Source organism: Nelumbo nucifera, chromosome 4, assembly GCF_055504915.1.
Source record: "Nelumbo nucifera cultivar China Antique chromosome 4, China Antique-T2T, whole genome shotgun sequence".
Classification (NCBI taxonomy): Eukaryota; Viridiplantae; Streptophyta; class Magnoliopsida; order Proteales; family Nelumbonaceae; genus Nelumbo; species Nelumbo nucifera.
In genome coordinates, this window is record NC_142652.1 from 93224944 (window position 1) to 93243875 (window position 18932).

The 18932-nt window shown below is 36.1% G+C and overlaps 1 protein-coding gene across 1 annotated transcript; it reads right to left on the reverse strand.

Moving 5' to 3' along the window:
• Positions 1–8273: 8273 nt before the first annotated feature.
• LOC104586537 (uncharacterized) lies at positions 8274–10066 on the reverse strand. Its single transcript, XM_010243805.3, has one exon. The coding sequence runs from the start codon at positions 9529–9531 to the stop codon at positions 8644–8646; it is 888 nt and encodes a 295-aa protein (XP_010242107.2). The 5' UTR covers positions 9532–10066; the 3' UTR covers positions 8274–8643.
• Between the last annotated feature and the right edge of the window lie 8866 nt (positions 10067–18932).

An 18932-nucleotide genomic window follows, 5' to 3' on the forward strand; every position in this document is an offset into this window, starting at 1 on the left:
ATTTAATTTAAATTAAAAAAACCACATATATGAGAAATGAGAGAAGGTCTGAATGAGCTATTTTGTGTTATAGATGTTGGGCTCATGGATTACTTCAAGCATAAAAAATGGGGAAATGAAGAATATTTGATGTGGGGACACTAAAGCGACATCTAGTTAATGCGCATTCTCTCCACCACCCATGACCCATGTATAGTTTCTCTTCCCCTCCTTGCATCGATGTATGTAGGATGTGGGGATTTTTTTTCCATGTTTTAATTAATGGCACGTTAATGCAGGCATTTAGTGATGCATTAAATCATGTTAAGGACGTTGGTAACCAGCATGCAGCTGAGCCCTTGAGTCTGATGCTAATATCAGCCTTTCATCTTTCCACAATTATTGGCAAGTTCTCTCTTTCCTTCACTCATTATTTATTGTATTTTTTTGTCAATTTTGTTAGTTCTAGTGTGTTCTACCATTACCTTGATCCAAGCATTTTTTGAGTTTGCTTAGATGGCCAAGGGCCTGTTTGGGAGGGCCATAGCTATGTTTGAATGCTTTCACTTTCACTGAACTGCTTTGGAGAAGAAGTTACTAATTAAGAGAAGCTTCAGCCGAATTTTTTGGTTTTCTCCATTTTTCACCAAACATTGCTTATAAACATATTTGCATGGGCGCCCACAGAAGTGCATCACCACTGTGCATTGGGAACATCTCCCTATGACATGTATGATATGGGAGATGTTCTCAATGCACGGGAGTGATGTACTGTGGGGCACGTGGGGGGGTTGCAATATATATATATAACATAATATATTGTGGTTTATTCAAAAGGAGAGATCCAACCAAACAATGTCTAAGTAGAAAGAGAACTAAACATGAGTATTATAGATTGTGTTTGTTTGTAAAACATGGTGAAGACAATTAATAATCACCTCAATATGATTTCACCAAAAAAATTTTGATACACGATTAATTCTTCATTGCTTAGGGCCAAGAGAATGGTGGAATAGAAGACCCCAGATAGCTGGCACCACGATTGGGGAATGGCCTTTTCTAGGGCCAACTGCAGAAGATTGCTCCTTATCTGAATGATGAAAAGATTCATACAATAGAATATAGATTGTTTTTCTTCTCCAGGAAAAGCAGAAAAGTAAACTCATTTAACAATGTGCGCCACTCTTCAGGTAATAGATACAGCTTGGAATATGCTTTTGATCAATTCAGCACAAAATATGTGCTAAGTCAAATTGAAAACACCAAATGGTGTTGGGTCAAATCGAAACCACCAAATCATAACACCATAAAATTAATTTTGATGGGTCAAGTGTGAAGATGAGAGAACTGCAAGAAGTGTAAATTCTGAGCGATGTAATTAAACATTCTCATTTGCATTTATAGGGTTTGGATGGAGTATAGTTTTACACCGAAAATTGATATAGAATTCTTCTCAGGGTAGAGTTTTATATTGATAATTGATATAAATGCAACATTGACAAAAGTGATGTAAGGCTCAATTTGAAAGAAGTGCAAATATAAATATGTAGAGTGCAAAACCTCATATTTTGTATGTGTTTGCATTTGTACTTTTTTCCAAACTGAGCCTAAATGTTTACATTGATAATCACACTTTTCATTTTTATAACGATTCACAACTTTAAATCGATCGGTGTTGAACTTTATTGATATACTTTTACATCAATAAATATTTACATCTTATTCAAAAACAGCCTTTGATCAAATCCTAAAACATTGATCTAAATTTTTAGGAATTAGTAGGGTAAATGTAGCTGGACAAAGCGTAGGTTGCAAAGAGAGGTTGTCCATCAGATTGAAGGAGACTCGAAGATCATCTTCAACTGACTGCCTCAATAGCAAAATGATCACAGATAAACAAATCAAGTAACAAACTTGCTGCCAAGTAATAGATTTTCATACGTCGAATATGTGTTTGTTGCCTAAGTAATAGATTTTACACCAATTTCGTTCCTTAGCATGTTTAGGGGCAATTTCATAACTGCTGAAGTTGTTTAACCCACAAAGGCAGCCTATAAAAATTTCACCAAATTGACTTTGTCTAGATTCTTGGGGAAGCCTACTCTCATTTGTAGCTATTATGGCCTGGTTTAACATCATTCTTGACTACTTCTGTTCTTGAGGAAATTCCTGTTTCGGAACATGAATTCTATTTCTTGTTCTTAAGGAATAACATGGCTTGTTTGGCAAACTGTTTGGGTAGTCCAATTATTTCTTTAGATTAATTCTTCATATCCATACACATACTAAAAAGTAAAAACAGTATTTGGGCTTTGACAATATCATCGCTTTAGATGAACTTTACCAAAATATCATCAATATAAAAATATCTAAAACAATTAAAAGAATGTAAACCCGAAATCCTATCCAATGGAGCAGACGGGTCTGATTCAATTGTTAAGATCGGATGGATCACTGATTGAGTCAACAATTTCGTAATACAGTGAGTTAAAGGTTGATCCAAACCGGGATTGATACTAGGTCAGTCGTATAATCAGCCAGTCAACTACAGGTTGAAAACATTGACTATTGTAAATTAAGGGATAATGTGGACTGCAGTCCACCTCAGAAATCTGAAGTTGCAGCCCCCTCCTAGTCTACTAGTAGCCGCCACCCTCCCATAAACCGCATCCCGCCCATGAATTTGGCATCACTCCACGGGCAGGATTCAGTCCACCCCTAGAAATCTTAGCTCTCCACTCTAGAGGTGGACTGAACTATAAAAACCCCTATAATTAAATCCAACAGTTGGTGTGAAACCTACAAATGGCATCTGTTCATCCGAATTTAAATTTGAATTCAATCTAGTTAAGGGTGATACGAATTCGATCCATGTAATGCACAAATTAGTAAAGATAATTTGAATTTTGTATTTTTACTTAAGTGTCAAAGGTTCAAGTTTCATACAAGTTATTCTCAATTGATTTTATTGGTGGCAAAGTCATTTTTAAACCATTTTATTAAATAATATATAATACTTCTATCATTTTAGTTTGATTTATTTATATTATTCAATCCAAAATTGATTTGAATTCAACATAAATCTGGTGGATAAGATCTAATTTGGATTTGAATATGAAGAAAATCAAATTTGGATCTACCTATATCTAATTCGATCCTTTTGAAGCAGAAGTCCTACTGTTCTATAGATTGTGTAATTTATTTTCCATTTAGTGACCCTCAAGAAATTAAGGGATCGGCTTCAATGCTCACAAGATCATGTTCACGAGACTGTACGAATGATATAAGGACCAAATCCAATTTCCAGTAAATTGACTTTATTAAGAAATCATCCAGGTTTCAAGCCCTATTTGGGAGGGCTTCTTTGTTGATTGAGCTGCTTTGCTTGTATGTTGGTATTATATTGTATGTTTGGGAGGGCTTCTTTGTGTATGTTGATCTTATATTGTATTCATATATTTATATCGATGTTGAGTATGTTAAATATCTGGAATATGTTATAAATGTTGATCATATAGTGTGTTCATAACTTTATTATGTTGTAAATGTTGATTCTATGCGAGAATATAAAGATATGGAAAAATATTGACACCAAGGACACAGAGTAAGAGATAAATCAGGTAGAGGATAACAAAGAAATAATGCGTATAGATTATATAAAAGATCTTTTATAGCGTGTCCAATTACTAGAGGATGAGAGACAAAAAAACGTATACAAGACCTTAACTATCGTTTCCAAGTTTTAGAGGATAAGTGTAATGGGGACGTGCTACCCCAGGCTTGTGTAGCACCAAAAAAAAAGAGGATAAATGTAATGCTAAATTAATGATGAACCTGTAGATGTGGCCCTTACACACTGACATCTAGAAAAAAGGTCTGTGGATTAAGTTATTTCTTGCCAAACATGCGAGTTTTCGCATATTAGTTAATAAACTAGATAACATGTAGGGTTGTTCATAAGAATGCCCAATCCGATCAAAACGATTAAACCGGACCGATCCAATCTGAGTCAGCCGGGTTTTCATCCGTACTGGTCGGTTTCGAATTGGGTACATACATAAACCGAAATCTTGGGTCGGTTTCGGTTTTCTTGCATGAAAACCAAAACTAACCTGACCCGACCCTAACCGAACTAATATTCTATTAGTTTGGTAGTTCTTACTTCCTAGTTTGAGTAGTTTCCTAATTCCTAATAGTCTTCTACTTTTAGACTTTTATAGAACTAAAACTCTAGAAGACCCATTAGGCAATTACAATTAGAATTCAATTAAGTGTCCTTTTTTAGTTTTTTACCTAGATTAGAATTTAGAAGGTTTCTAAATTTTTATTTTATTGATTTACCTACCTAGATTTACCTAGTTTTTTACTCTATAAGGCCCATTATTGACACTTGTTTTTACATGAAGAATTTATTGTTTTTATTCTTTACCTAAATTAAATTTAGATTTATCTTGGACTCTTGAATATCAAATTATCAACTAATTCAGATTTTATTTGGCTTTGTACAGGAGCAAAACCAAAACCGACCCAACCCGACTCAAACCGATCAGGTCGGTTTGGCCTGTCAGTGGGTCGGTTTCGGTTCCCACCTTAGCTAACCCGACCAGGTCGGGTCGGTTGAGAAAATCCCAAGAAACCGACCCAACTCGACCCGTGAACACCCCTAATAACATGGTTAGATGATCCACCTCCATCGAAACTTAGATTCTTCAATCGAGTTGTAGTTTTAATTAGTAGTAGTAGTAATTGTAATTGTTGTTACTTTGGTAACAATCTTGAGATAAAGAAGAGGATAATCTTTTTTTTAATCTAGCTTTGTTAGTATCATGGTGCTGTTTTTACATCAATCTCAAGTAAAAAATGGATTTTATTTGTTTCGATCGACATCGATGTTGAATAAGTTAAGTATGTTGTGTATGTTGTAATTGACATCGATGTGGCTTGTGAAAAGTGTGGGTCATACTTCCATCCCCTAGGATACTTTGGGGGTTGGCTTGGCACAGCCCACGGCCTGAGCTGTGCTACGGGTTGGGTTGGTCCGTGGGTCGAGCCTTGGACTAAGTTGGGTCGCATGTTGGAAGGGTTAGGGTCTATCATATGGATGGCCAAACCATGCTAGATGGCTGGGCAAATTTTCAAAAATTTTTTTAATCCTTTTAAGAATTGAATTCCCTATGTTTTAAAAAACTACATTTTTTTCGGGTCGTTCGTTCACTGAATCGGGCAGACTTGAAACCAAACTTAGAGGGATATGTGTACCTAATACGGATACCACAAATCCAGATCCCAAGGTGAAAGTTCATGCCCAAATCAATCCTAAAACCATGCTTCACTGAACATGGCGTAGTGTATAGGTGAAGCTGATTCAATAACACAGTTTTAAGCAAAACTACAACCCAACTGCTTGGATCGAACTAGGGAAGGTGAGTATGAAATTCCTATGAATTTTTCTTGAAAAAATCAGAAGAAAATTGATCTCTATCAGTCCTTGATAGTTGATATTGAACTGGGAAAAAACTGAGAGACAAAAGGGTGCAGAGAGAACAAAAAACTGCAAAAATATAAAACTGTCTTGGACTGGTCCACCTCATCTTCTTTTGTAATCTCTTATAAAGCTATCTCCTAATCTAATTAGGAGATAATCCAAATCTAAATCAGATATAAACTCTAAGTAAAGATATACCTTATCTTGATTATGGGCCTTAGGCCCATCAACTATAAGGCTCACGATTCCAGAGTGTTGCTTAGCCCACTTATGCTTGATTTGTATGGCGTGGGACCCCACAATGACCTCACATAAGTCCATATGGGTTCAGCCCAGCCTCTATGAAAAGGCTTGGCCGAATTCACTGTTAAACGCAGTGAACCCTTGAGTACATTACTATGGGCCCAACATTTATAATTAAATGATCATTGAATTCAGTCATCCTATGAAAATCCAAGGATAATGAATTAAAGTAAGATAGATCCCATCAAATAATCAACCCTTAATGGTCACTTACACTTAACATCTTAGCCCATAATAATCAAATGCTACCCGACAGGGAATGACCTCTCCCCTGGCTGCAAGGTGCATTTCGGATGGATCTTCGGAATTAAAACATTTTCATAAAACATTAATATATATATATATATATATATATATATATTGCAAAATCAAATTTCAAAACACTGTTGAAATTAATTGCCTACAGTTCAAGTTTCCATTAGAGAGAGTGTAAACCTTATCATTCACTTTGTCCGACATAGGGGTCGATCCTATCACTATGATCACCCACTTAGGCGAATTCTCAGACTGCCTCTACATATCTAGTGTAGTACCATAATCAAATCTAGGGGTTATGTGTAATTTTCAGTTTTGTCCATCAATTTCCAAAGTCCAATGCATAACTGGAAAATGATAGTTCGGATTCATTGTTTCATCCAAACACACTCTGCATGTTCTTTAGGTCTAACCTTAGCAACTGAGACAAACTGCCTCAACTTCTTTGGTAGCACATCAATGTCAGCCTTGGCAGGATAAACTCTCCAAGTCTGTCCAACAGCTAAGAATATTTTAAACTAATACGAGTTTCATAAGTGTCCAATTTAAGGGGTAATTTCACAAAAACATGCTAATATCAACATGAAACAATAATATACTTTTATTCATTTACAATAAATATATCTATACATCAATATGATTTGAGCTAAGGGCATACACTATCTAACACTGCGAATTAGACGAATAATATATAATAGTTTAATTTATTTATACTATTCAATATCTTATGGTGACCCAAATTTGATTTAAATTCAATATAAATATAATGGATAATATAGACAAATCAAATTTGGATCTACCTATATCTAATTCGATCCATTTGGAGAGAAGCCCTCTTGTTCTATGGATTTTGTAATTTATTTTCCATTGACACCCAATAAATTGACTTGCGGAATCATCCAAGTTTCAAGCCCCGTTTGGGAGGGCTTCTTCGTTGATTGAGCGAGCTGCTTTGCTTAAACCAATTTGGAAAGGCTAAGATAGTTTCATTGGAAAGTTGACTTATCTGTTCACGTTCATGTTCATGTAAGTGTATTTCTCGCTTTCTGGTTTTTGACTAAACATGACTTTTACATTCCAGTTCTTACGTCATTTAAGACCAGAAGCCCTATATGAAAACCCTCCCAAATGGGCACTCAATTTGAAAGGACTTCAGCCATCGAAAAAAAAAAAAAAGAGAAACAATTGATTCAGAAAACCAAACAAAATAATTGAAACCCGGAATCAACCAGTGCCCCGCCCCACATACATTGCGAGGCCCTATATGTTGGCCCATAATAGAGCAACTTTTGGGTTTACTAATGGATCAGGCTAATCCAGCAACAAACCTACGACCCAATTGGAGCCCAACTCCATCCGGGGCTGGGCTAGCCATTTTAACCAAACTTAAAGTATCCAGACCGTTAAATACTATGTTGTTGATAATTAAATAATACTGTTTAAAATTGCACTCAGTTCAGTTCGGATAGAGTACAAATACAGATATATACAGTATAAATATATACAAAATACAAGGTTTTGCACTCTATATAACTGTATTTATATTCCTTTCAAACTGAATTTGCAATGCAAATCAAATTCATTTGTTTGTAACATTGATTTGCACTATTGCCTGATACAAAATATATACTTTTTGTCTCATTTGCACCACCTTCCTCTCTTTAATAAAATGGGACCAGGTCATCATGCTTCCTATCTCATTCCAAAACAATTAAACAAATAACCCTTCTATTTCTGTTCTTTTCATATAAGGTGGGAACGACATTTTGCTTTTTATATTACTTCTTACAAACCAAAGTCAAATATGAAACCAGTAGAAATGAGATCAATTGATCAAACAAACAGGGTCTTAGCACCACTTTATGAGAACCTAATGCAATACAATAGAAACTCTCTCTTGATTTTATTCATTGATGTATGCCAAACTTTTGCTCTAGCAATATCATAAAACAACCCTAGCAATATCACAAGAGAACTGTAAAAACGTAAAATAACCATTCCTTGATAGAGTAATGGGATTTCTACACAAATTATTAAGACTGCGTTTTGAAACGATGCAAATGGAGTGTAAATCCTGGTTCAGGGTAAATTTGCATTATGTTCATTTTTGCCTCTGGTTTGTAATATTACATTTATGCATTGACAAATGACAGATCAATGCATATTTACATTGATAATAAGATATAAAAGTACATCAATAAAAAAGAAGTAAATTTGCATTCAAGTGGGCTTTTGATTAAAAAAAAAAGCATATGCTTTATTGAAATTCATGTTTGCATCCATTACAGCTAAAAGTCTATTTGGTAAAAAGATAAATTTGTCAGTATAAAACTAACCCAATTTTACAATTTATTTAAACAATTTTACACTCTACATATTTGCATTCACACTTATTTGCATCATTTCCAAACACAACCTAAAAAATTACAATCTATTGTTCTGTGGATCAGCCTCTATCATCTTCCACATACAATGCCCATCTATCAATTTGTAGTTGAGGAAGCGTTAGCCCAACCTTATCTCTCTTATTGGGGGCCCATTACGTCAACAACTCAAGGGCGCACTGCGTCATCAACGGCGTTGTTGGTTGTGATGGTGAAGGCCAACTAGATGATGACTTATCAGACTGAAGTGGATTCCATTGTGTTTGAAAGCTCAAAAGCTGAAGAGTAATAGGATGAGCAGACTGTCTGAGCTGGCAATCCTAATGCATCCTCCACCATCCGATTGTGCCATGGGCCCTGCATGGCTTGATTTAGCCGTCTGATGAACCCCCCACTCAGCCCCTCACAATAATTCAACAGGTGTGCCATGGCAACGCTGTCCTTGTCATCATCCCAGCAAGTAGTGTTAGACTCCGGTGACGGCAACCGCAACCCATTGCCGGAATCTGGTGAGCGGGTGAACCCTGCTGCAATGCTTATGTACTCGACCATACCATCTAGAAGAGACGTGGGTACACTCTTCTCGCTGTCCCAAAGCCATACACGAGCCATGCCATGCTGCACCGCCGATTCCATTGCCTTCTCCACGTTAGCCTCCTCCATCACTGAGGGGCTGATGTGAAGAACGAACTCATCTCTGTTACTACACTCCACAACCACCGCGTGCGGTAGTTTCCGGCTGGCAAGCCTAACGGTGACACGGTCAACTTTCTTCTTGGGGAGGTGGTGGTCATCATCAGGATAGAGAACCCTTTGAGCAAACTCACTTGTGTTGAGGATAATTCGAGTTACCTTGTCATTCGAGACGAAGAAGAGTTCAAACCGACGTCCTGCCGGAGTATCTCCAGCTTCGTTGATGATAATGATCTCGAAGCCTTTTGAGGCTTCATAATTTGCCCATATTGAGATAAGGCCAATGAGAAAGAGTAGAACCAGACGGGGTATGATCGGATAACTGGACGAGGCGGCAGCAATATCTTCATCCTCGGCGGAGATGGTAGTCGTGGTGACGGTGGAGATGAGAGGCCGGAGGAGGTGAGGATCCTCCATCACTCCTTGAGGCATGTAGAGACGAGCTGGAAATTGGAAGATTGGGCCCAGAGAAGTTAAATCCTGTGAAGGGGCTCTCCAAATAATTGAGACAGTGAGGCCCCACTTGCAAATTTTATAGTTTATAATTCCAAGTTGATATTTTTAAATTCAGTTTCAAATAACTGATTTCATATATACAAAAGGACCATTCACATGCCATAAGAGCAGAGATGTGAGATTAACTACCCACCATCCACCAATCAATGGGCCTAAGCTAAATTAATAATAAGAAGAAAACATACAAAAACAAGGTCCTTGGTTTTTGGTGGGTTTAATTGTTAAACCGGATCAATTACCTGATTCAACTGTTCAACCCATGATCCGAGCAGTTTTTCAGTTCAACATCTGGGGTGGATTTGAAAACATCTAGGGGGGTTATTTTTTTGGATTTTGAGAGGGGGAAAATTGGTTAATGGGATTTTGGTTTTCATTGACCAAGAATTCATTGTTGTTTTTTCAGATTTATGTGGGGACTTTATTTTCCCGAGTAGGTGGATAAATAACTTTCTCACCTAGGAGAAACACTTGAATGAGACAAAAATGCCATTTTTAATAATGGATTTTTATGGCTAAAATAATCATTACCTTATTTACATGAGAAATAAAAGAACATGGGTAATGCACTTACACGGGTAAGTGTTTCCCAGGAAAAACTTACCCAGATAACTGAAAAACTATAACAGAATAGGGACAAAATAAAGTGCAAATAAAAAGCTGCAAATAAAGAGTAACTCCACTTCTTCTTGATGGATCCAACAACACTTGAACACAACCTTGGACTTCACAAAGCTGATGATACAATCCGAATTGGGCAGAACCTTGTTGGAGGTTTTGATAGCTTTCCAATAAAGTGAATAACTTTGTTGGGTAGAGCTTTGTGACTTCTGCACATTCCCTTTTATAGGCGATTGCCACAACGTCTCTCCTATGAAAAGGGAGATAAGAGCCGTTGCAAAAGATTTACTCACCAACACTTATCTTGTTCTACCCCTTCGGATTGAGACAAGTGTCTCAATGATCATGGTTTTAAACCACATGATCACTCAGCCCATTCTAAGCCAAACATCCTCTTGCTGACTTACTCAAAAGCTGAAATGGATCCAATTTAGACCCAATAACCACCCTGTGAACAAGTCAAAAACAGTTTACAGAAAACAGATTTTTTTTTAGAAAATAAATAATAACATATAACAAAAATTATAATTGGTGTGTGTTGTATTGTGTTCACAAAGATGATATCATTAAGCTACTCCATCAACGTGTGGCTTTTCACATGTCCAGTGGATTCTCCTACACATTGAGGATTCCAAATCGAGGGCCTATGGCCACCCGTTCCAACATCTCCCACTTGGCCAGTTAGGCCCGAGATGTTTGGTTGCTTTTCAATCCCATTGACACCATGTGCCTTTTAAAATCACTAACCCCAATGGGCTTTGTCAATGGATCAACAACCATATCATTTGTCGGCACGTGCTCTACCAGGATCTCATTCCGTTGGTAGATATCATGAAGATACCAGTATTGCAAGTCAATGTGCTTTCATTTTGGACCAATTTCTCCATTTTTTATCGTCTTGATGGCCACTTCATTATCATTGAACATTCTGATAGCTCCTTTAGGTGCACCTGGTATTTTTAATTCTTCCAAGAACCTTTTTATCCAAATTCCTTCTGATGTTGTTGTGCTGCCAGCTATGAACTCAGCTTCCATAGTATATTTGGCTACACAGCCTTGCTTTTTGCTTGCCCAAGAAATGGCTCCTCCTCCCAGAAGGAAGATGAACCCGGTAGTAGATTTTCTATCATCCGGGTCTCCTGCAAAATCAGCATCACAGTAACCCATCAATTCTAATTGATCACAAGAGTATGTTAGTCTATAATCCTTGGTTTGTTGTAAATATCTTAGAATACTTTTAATGGCTAACCAATGTGCAGTTCCTGGATTATTTTGGTATCTACTAACAAGACTAACAACATAAGACAAATCAGGTCTTGTACATAACATTGCATACATTAAACTACCAACTGCTTGTGCATAAGGAACATTCTTTATGTAACTTACTTCTCTTTCATTTCTAGGTGACATGTCCTTAGACATTTTAGTTCCTTTGCAAATAGGAGTATCGATTCCATTACAATCTATCATGTTAAACCTTTTAAGTATCATTTGTAAATAATTTTCTTGTGAAAGAGATAATGTCTTATATTTTCTGTCTCATTCTATTTTTATTCCAAATACATAGCTAGCATCTCCCATGTCTTTCATTTCAAAATTAGTACTTAACCAATGTTTTGTTTCATTTATCATAGATATATTATTACTAGCTATTAGAATATCATCAACATATAAGGAGAGTATAATAAATGAACTCCCACTATTCATTGAGTAAACATAGTGATCGAATGGATTTGGGATAAACCCAAGTTTTGTGATGGAATTATGAAATGTGTAATACCACATCCTAGAGGATTGCTTTAGTCCATATAGAGACTTGTTCAATTTATATACTTTATTTTCCTGCCCTTCTCTTATGTATCCTTCTGGTTGTGTCATATAAATTTCTTCATTTAGCTTTTCATTTAAGAAAGCGGTTTTTACATCCATCTGACATAACTCTAAATCAAAATGTGCAACTAAGGACATTAAAATTCTAATGGAAGTAAATCTTGCTACCGGTGAGTAAGTTTCATCATAATCTATACCTTCAACTTGTGTATATCCCTTTGCTACAAGCCTAGCTTTGTATTTTTCTATAGAACCATTTACTTTTAATTTCTTTTTGAAGATCCATTTGCTTCCAATTGGTCTTCTATTACTAGGCAAATCTATCAATTCTCACACTTGATTTTTATTTATTGAATTTAGTTCTTCATTTATGGATTCTTTCCATTTTTCTTTATCGGGTGCTTTCATAGCCTCCGAATAGCTTATTGGATCATCTATTGATTCTTCATTTAAGAAGGTATAATAATCTTTCAATTTGGAAGAGGGAAACCTTTCTCTTTGAATTTTTCCTAATGTATCATTCTTTGTTGTATATGTTTCTTTTTGTATATCTTCCTTTTCTATTTCAAATAATTGAATCAAGACACTATCATTTTCATCTTTTATTTGGTCTTCTAAGAACACGACATCCCGACTTTCTATGAATTCAATAGATCCATCAGATTTATAATTTATGAATTTGTAACCTTTGTTGTTTTCAGAATATCCTATAAAGGTGCATCTTATGCTTTTGTTATCTAGTTTGTTTCTTAGTTGACTAGGAGTTCTAACATAGGCACTAGAACCCCAAATTTTAATATTATATAGGTATGGTTTTCTACCAGTCCAGATTTCATGAGGTGTCAATTTATCCACTTTAGTTGGTATTTTGTTTAGAATATAAATTGATGTAGTTAATGCTTCACCCCAGAAATGTGTTCCTAGATTGGAGTGTGATAACATTGACCTTACCATGTCAAGTAGAGTTCTATTCCTACGTTCAGCAACTCCATTCTGTTGTGGAGTATAACTCATGGTTAATTGATGTTTTATCCCATTTTGTATACAAAAATCATTAAATAGATTAGATATATACTCACCACCTCTGTCACTTCTTAATATCTTTATTTTTCTTCCTAATTGGTTTTCTACCTCTAACTTGTATTCTATAAATTTTTCTAATACCTCAGATTTTCTTTTAATCAAATAAACATATCCATATCTAGAGCTATCATCAATAAATGTCACAAAGTATTCCATTCCCTTGTGTCTTGACATTTAGTGGACCACAAATATCTGAGTGTACGATATCTAACAATTCTTCTGATTTTCTTCCTTTATTAAATGGTAATCTGGATAATTTTCCACTAAGACATGGTTCACAGTATTTAAAGTTAATTTCCATCTTAGGTATTAAGCCACTTGAAGACATCCTCATCATTTTGTCTTTATTAATATGACAAAGTCTCATGTGCCATATATAGGCATTTTCATCCACATTATATACACAATCAAAATAAGCAGAAGAAACATTCACTTTATTAATAGATAAATGATACAGACCATCAGACTTAGTTCCAAACAATAAGACTCTCCCATGTTTTCCAATTGACACTTTTCCTCCCCTAAAACGAACTTCAAAACCCTTTTCATCCAAAAGGGGTACAGACAAAAGATTATGCCTAACACTAGGCGCATACATTACATCATTTAAGATAAGATTTGTATTTTCATTGATGACTATTTTCACTTTCCCAACACCTAGTACATCACAATAGGTATTGTTTCCCATGAAGATCCTATGTTCGCCAGGCTTCATTTCCTTCATCTCCATAAATAGTTCCTTGGATTTGCATACATGGCGAGAAGAACCCGAATCAATGCACCAATCAACATAATCAATATCAGTAAGTAATGATTCAGAAACCACACAAATGATATATTTCTTTACTGATTTATTATGATTGTTATCTTTATTCTTCTTGTTTTGATAACAATTATATTTGGTATGGCCTGGTTTCCCACAAATAAAATATTTGCCTTTAGTTTTCTTGAATTTCTTTGAAAAATTAGGTTTATTATGATACTTCTTTCCTTTACTTTTATAGTTCTCAGTTTTTTCAGTAGTTTTATTAGTTTCAATTGGACTAGTGGCAACTATCAATGATGATGATTGAGCCTTTTTGCTTTGTCGTTCAGCTTCTACGCCTAGCAAAGTTGGTAGATTTTTCATATTAATGTCTCTTCCAAAAAGATTTAAGGCAACAATCACATTATCCCAAGAGTCTGGAAGACTATGCAATATAGTAGACACCTGAATCTTTTCGGGGATGGGATTCTCAGTTGCTGCTAATTCTTTTGCAATAACATTCATCTTATTAATATGATTTATTACTGAATCCCCATCTTTCATCTTACAAGCATAATATTTTTCTATTAACATTTGAACATAAGATTCAGTTACCTTTCGATAAGCTTCTTTAACTGCATCAAATAATTGTTTAGCATTCCCATATTCTTCAAACAAAACTTCAATGTCTGGTTCCATAAAAGTTAACAAACAAGAGCAGGCTGTTTTATTATCTTTTAGGTATTTCTTATAGGCTTTTCTAACAGCCAACGATGCATCATCATCAGGAACAGAGGGAACATCTTGTTCTAATATGTATTCAACATCTTCTTGATCTAGTATAAGTCTGATCCTACGTTTCCAGAGAGGAAAATTACTACCGTTAAGTTTTTCAGTTTTGGTTAATTCATTTGCTATTGCAGATCCAACCATTATGTCTATGAATAAACAAGGAGGCTGCAAGCAAAAATAAAATGAAATTTATAGTGTAATGGTAAGCTAATATGAGCAAGCAACTATTTTCAGTCAAGAAAATTGGTGAGATCTAACTATGATTAACTATGATTAACAGTTAACTGAAAATCATAAAAAAGAAATCAGCTTTCTTAAATTTTGCTCCGTAAGAATGAGATTAATATTTTACCCAAGATAAAGCCAAGAAAATTTATAGAAGCACAAAATAAACGCTTAGCACACAATAGTGCAGAATAGACTTCGGTAGAGATATCAATCATACCAAGCAACAAGTATTCAGGAAGAAAAGAAAAAGAAATTATTAAACACTACCTGAATGTTTTCTCAAAAAAGGGTTGAAACCCTAAATGTAAAGAAAAAGTTTAGAAAATACCCGGATAGATCTCTATAATAGAGATCTCAAACCTTTTATGCTTTCACCGAATCTCGATGCCGTTTCAGTAGACCGGATGTTGGAGTCGTAAATCAAATAGGGTAAGCTTTGTTCTTATTGATAACAAATATTTTCTTTTGGGAAGACAAATGTGTAAGAGTAGTGAAGAAGAGAAAACTCCCTTTTTGGGGTCTAAAAAGAAAGTTGCCGAACCACTTTTGCTCTTTCTTTTTACTTGCCCACATCCCTTTTACTTTAAAGGACTGATATGGTGTAGCACATGCACATGCACACCATAGATAACAAAGCTCTGATACCAATGAAAAACTATAACAGAATAGGGACAAAATAAAGTGCAAATAAAAAGCTGCAAATAAAGAGTAACTCCACTTCTTCTTGATGGATCCAACACTCGAACACAACCTTGGACTTCACAAAGCTGATGATACAATCCGAATTGGGCAGAACCTTGTTGGAGGTTTTGATAGCTTTCCAATAAAGTGAATAACTTTGTTGGGTAGAGCTTTGTGACTTCTGCACATTCCCTTTTATAGGCGATTGCCACAACGTCTCTCCTATGAAAAGGGAGATAAGAGCCATTGCAAAAGATTTACTCACCAACACTTATCTTGTTCTACCCCTTCGGATTGAGACAAATGTCTCAATGATCATGGTTTTAAACCACATGATCACTCAACCCATTCTAAGCCAAACATCCTCTTGCTGACTTACTCAAAAGCTGAAATTGATCCGATTTAGACCCAATAACCACCCTGTGAACAAGTCAAAAACAGTTTACAGAAAACAGATTTTTTTTTTTAGAAAAGAAATAATAACATATAACAAAAATTATAATTGGTGTGTGTTGTATTGTGTTCACAGAGATGATATCATTAAGCTACTCCATCAATGTGTGGCTTTTCACATGGCCAGTGGATTCTCCTACACGTTGAGGATTCCAAATCGAGGGCCTATGGCCACCCGTTCCAATATCTCCCACTTGGCCAGTTAGGCCCAAGATGTTTGGTTGCTTCTCAATCCCATTGACACCACGTGCCTTTTAAAATCACTAACCCCAATGGGCTTTGTCAAAAATGCAATAATCAGATGCACATAACTAAGGTATTTGCCCCTGATAGAAGCTGTAGCCCGTTGTACATATCTTGTTTCTATCATACTATCAAATCCTAAGTTGTTACTAGTTTTAATGGTACTTGTATCCAGGGGTGGACATGAACCGTGCTTTTCATGAGCTATTTGAGCTCGGCTCAGTTCAACCCAACTCAAGCTTTGAACTGAATTCAAGCCTTATGTATGGCTCATGTGTTAATCAAACCGAATTCGAACATTTTAAAGTCCAGTTCATTAAGCTCGCATGGTCCCTAGATATAGTATACTTGTTCATTTGTAAAAGAGATTAAAGAGGGGAAATCGGGAATAAAAAAAAAACCCTCTTCGATCAAAACCTCAACCCTTTCACTTTCACTTTCAGAGTTCATTCTCACCGTCTTAGGCTCCCAGCCTTAGCCTCTCAGTCTCAAAGTTTCAAGTCTTGAGCTCTCAACTCTCAGTCTCTCACAAAGATATAGACGGCAGTCACCGGTCGACGGTCTCAGCTCTCACCTCTCAGAAGTGCTCTCACAGTCGACGCCCAACGGCCGAATGTTTTCGTTCTACTCTTCTACGGTTGGCTTTGTCCTTTCTACAGTTGGGACTTGGAAGGACTGATTCCTATTGACAAAGACCACTGTGGCATTGCCCCCATTAAGGGTGAATAAATCGAATCCTCACATTCAAAGGTAATGCCTAAATCAAAATCTCACATTCGCAAGACCACTACAACACAAGCGCATTGCCACCAAAATGCACATAAATACCTATTATCAGTTAAACATATGTAGCTAAAGGATTGTAACAAGAACTAAGAAGCTTTGATTTGATTATAGGGCTTGGTTTAATGCCTAAAATTTATTAATTATTACTTTATTAGAGTAGTTATTTTGGACCTTGTGTTAGTTCTTCCTTCTTGGCTTCTTGCCCTCTTTGTCTGCATTAGAATGTAATGAAGAATTAAAAAAAAAAAAAGATGATTGGGAATATAATTAAAATAGTATGATTAATTAGTTTCATTAGTTACTTAACTAATAGACAAACCATGAAAATAAAAATAACTGCAAACCACAAACACAATTATTAATGACAAAGAATTAACACATTAGCTATACTTCAATAGAACTTCTGGTGAAAGCTAAATAATAAATTTAGAATTATAAATGTAAAATGAATTAATTGGAAATTGTTTTATGACATGAGGAACTTATTAAGAATGATAAAATCAGCTATATGGATTTAAATTCTTGCTAGATTTTGTACTACATAAAATTTCTTTGACTTCGCAAAGAATCACTAGCTAAACTAATTTTATGTCTATGAAAGACTGTAAGGCTATGTATGGTTCGATAAAAAATAATAGAGAAAAAAGAAAGTTAAGGAAAAGATTTTAAGTAACTTTGTGATGAAACTCCTTAACAAACTTCCCTCAATTTTCTGTTTGTCTCTTATTTTCTATCAAACCAAACACAGCCTAAAGTGTTGAGATCATTTTGGCAAACAAATATAATAATTGCATAATAGATTAAAATACCACATAAAACATAAGCTGCTGTGTTAATTTGGTTCAATGGGGCCAACCGATATTTAGTTGGTTCGTTTTTAATTACTTGGAATAGGCCAAAAATTTAATACTTTGCATAAAACATCAAAGGCAGTAGTGTCAAGAACATGATCATTAGTAGGGGTGGCAATTTTTCACCCAATCTGCTTAGCCCGCCCAACCCACCCAGAATCTAACCTGCCCATTTACTTGGCGGGTTGTGTGATTAACTCAACCCATCACCCAATCCACCCATTTATGGGTTGGGTTGTAGATAACCGTTGGGTTAACCATTACAAATATAAGTATTAATTCCTTAGCTTTTTTTTTATTTTCTTCATTTCAATTAAATAATTTATAATAAATGCATTAATTTTCTATTAATTGTTGGCTAAATTTAGTTTTGTCTTGAATCAACACACTTCACCCAACATAAATCCAAATCAATTTCACCCAAGTCCAGTTCAGTTCAGCGCAGTCTGACCCGATCCAATATATACTGATCCGGGTCAACTCGAATTTGAAATAGACCTCAAACGGGATGGCTCGGTATCGCTTGCTTTGCCCGATTTGGGTCGTCCGGTCCAAATATTATTCACACAACCTGGCCGACCCAGCACAAGCTGATTCGGGTTGACCCAAATCCGAAGTGGGTCGGACTGGGTGAAGTCCAGACACTAAACCACCCCACTTGCTTTGCCTGGTTCGGATCATTGGTTCAGCTCGTATCCATACAACCCGACCCGAATCCGGTCCGGGTCAACAATGCTAGCTGACCTAGATCCTTTGGAGCCTTTGGCCTGGGACTGACCCGAATCTGGCTCGGTCCGGTCTGACCGAAGTGAACCGATCCGACCAGGGTTTGGCCCGACCGAGCTGAACCGGCTCCTGAATCCGATCTGTTTGGGTCTGGTCCGACCGGTCCGAATTGGTTCAGTCGGGACCTGGTCCGGCTGGACTGGTCCAGATCTAAACGGTTCAACCACACTTGATGTGATTAGCTCAAAGTTAATCCAATTAGATAGTTCAAGTTGATCTGA

What these genes read in the sequence shown, in the direction of transcription:
- LOC104586537 (XM_010243805.3), bottom strand. Translation starts at nt 9,531, where the DNA reads ATGCCTCAAGGAGTGATGGAGGATCCTCACCTCCTCCGGCCTCTCATC.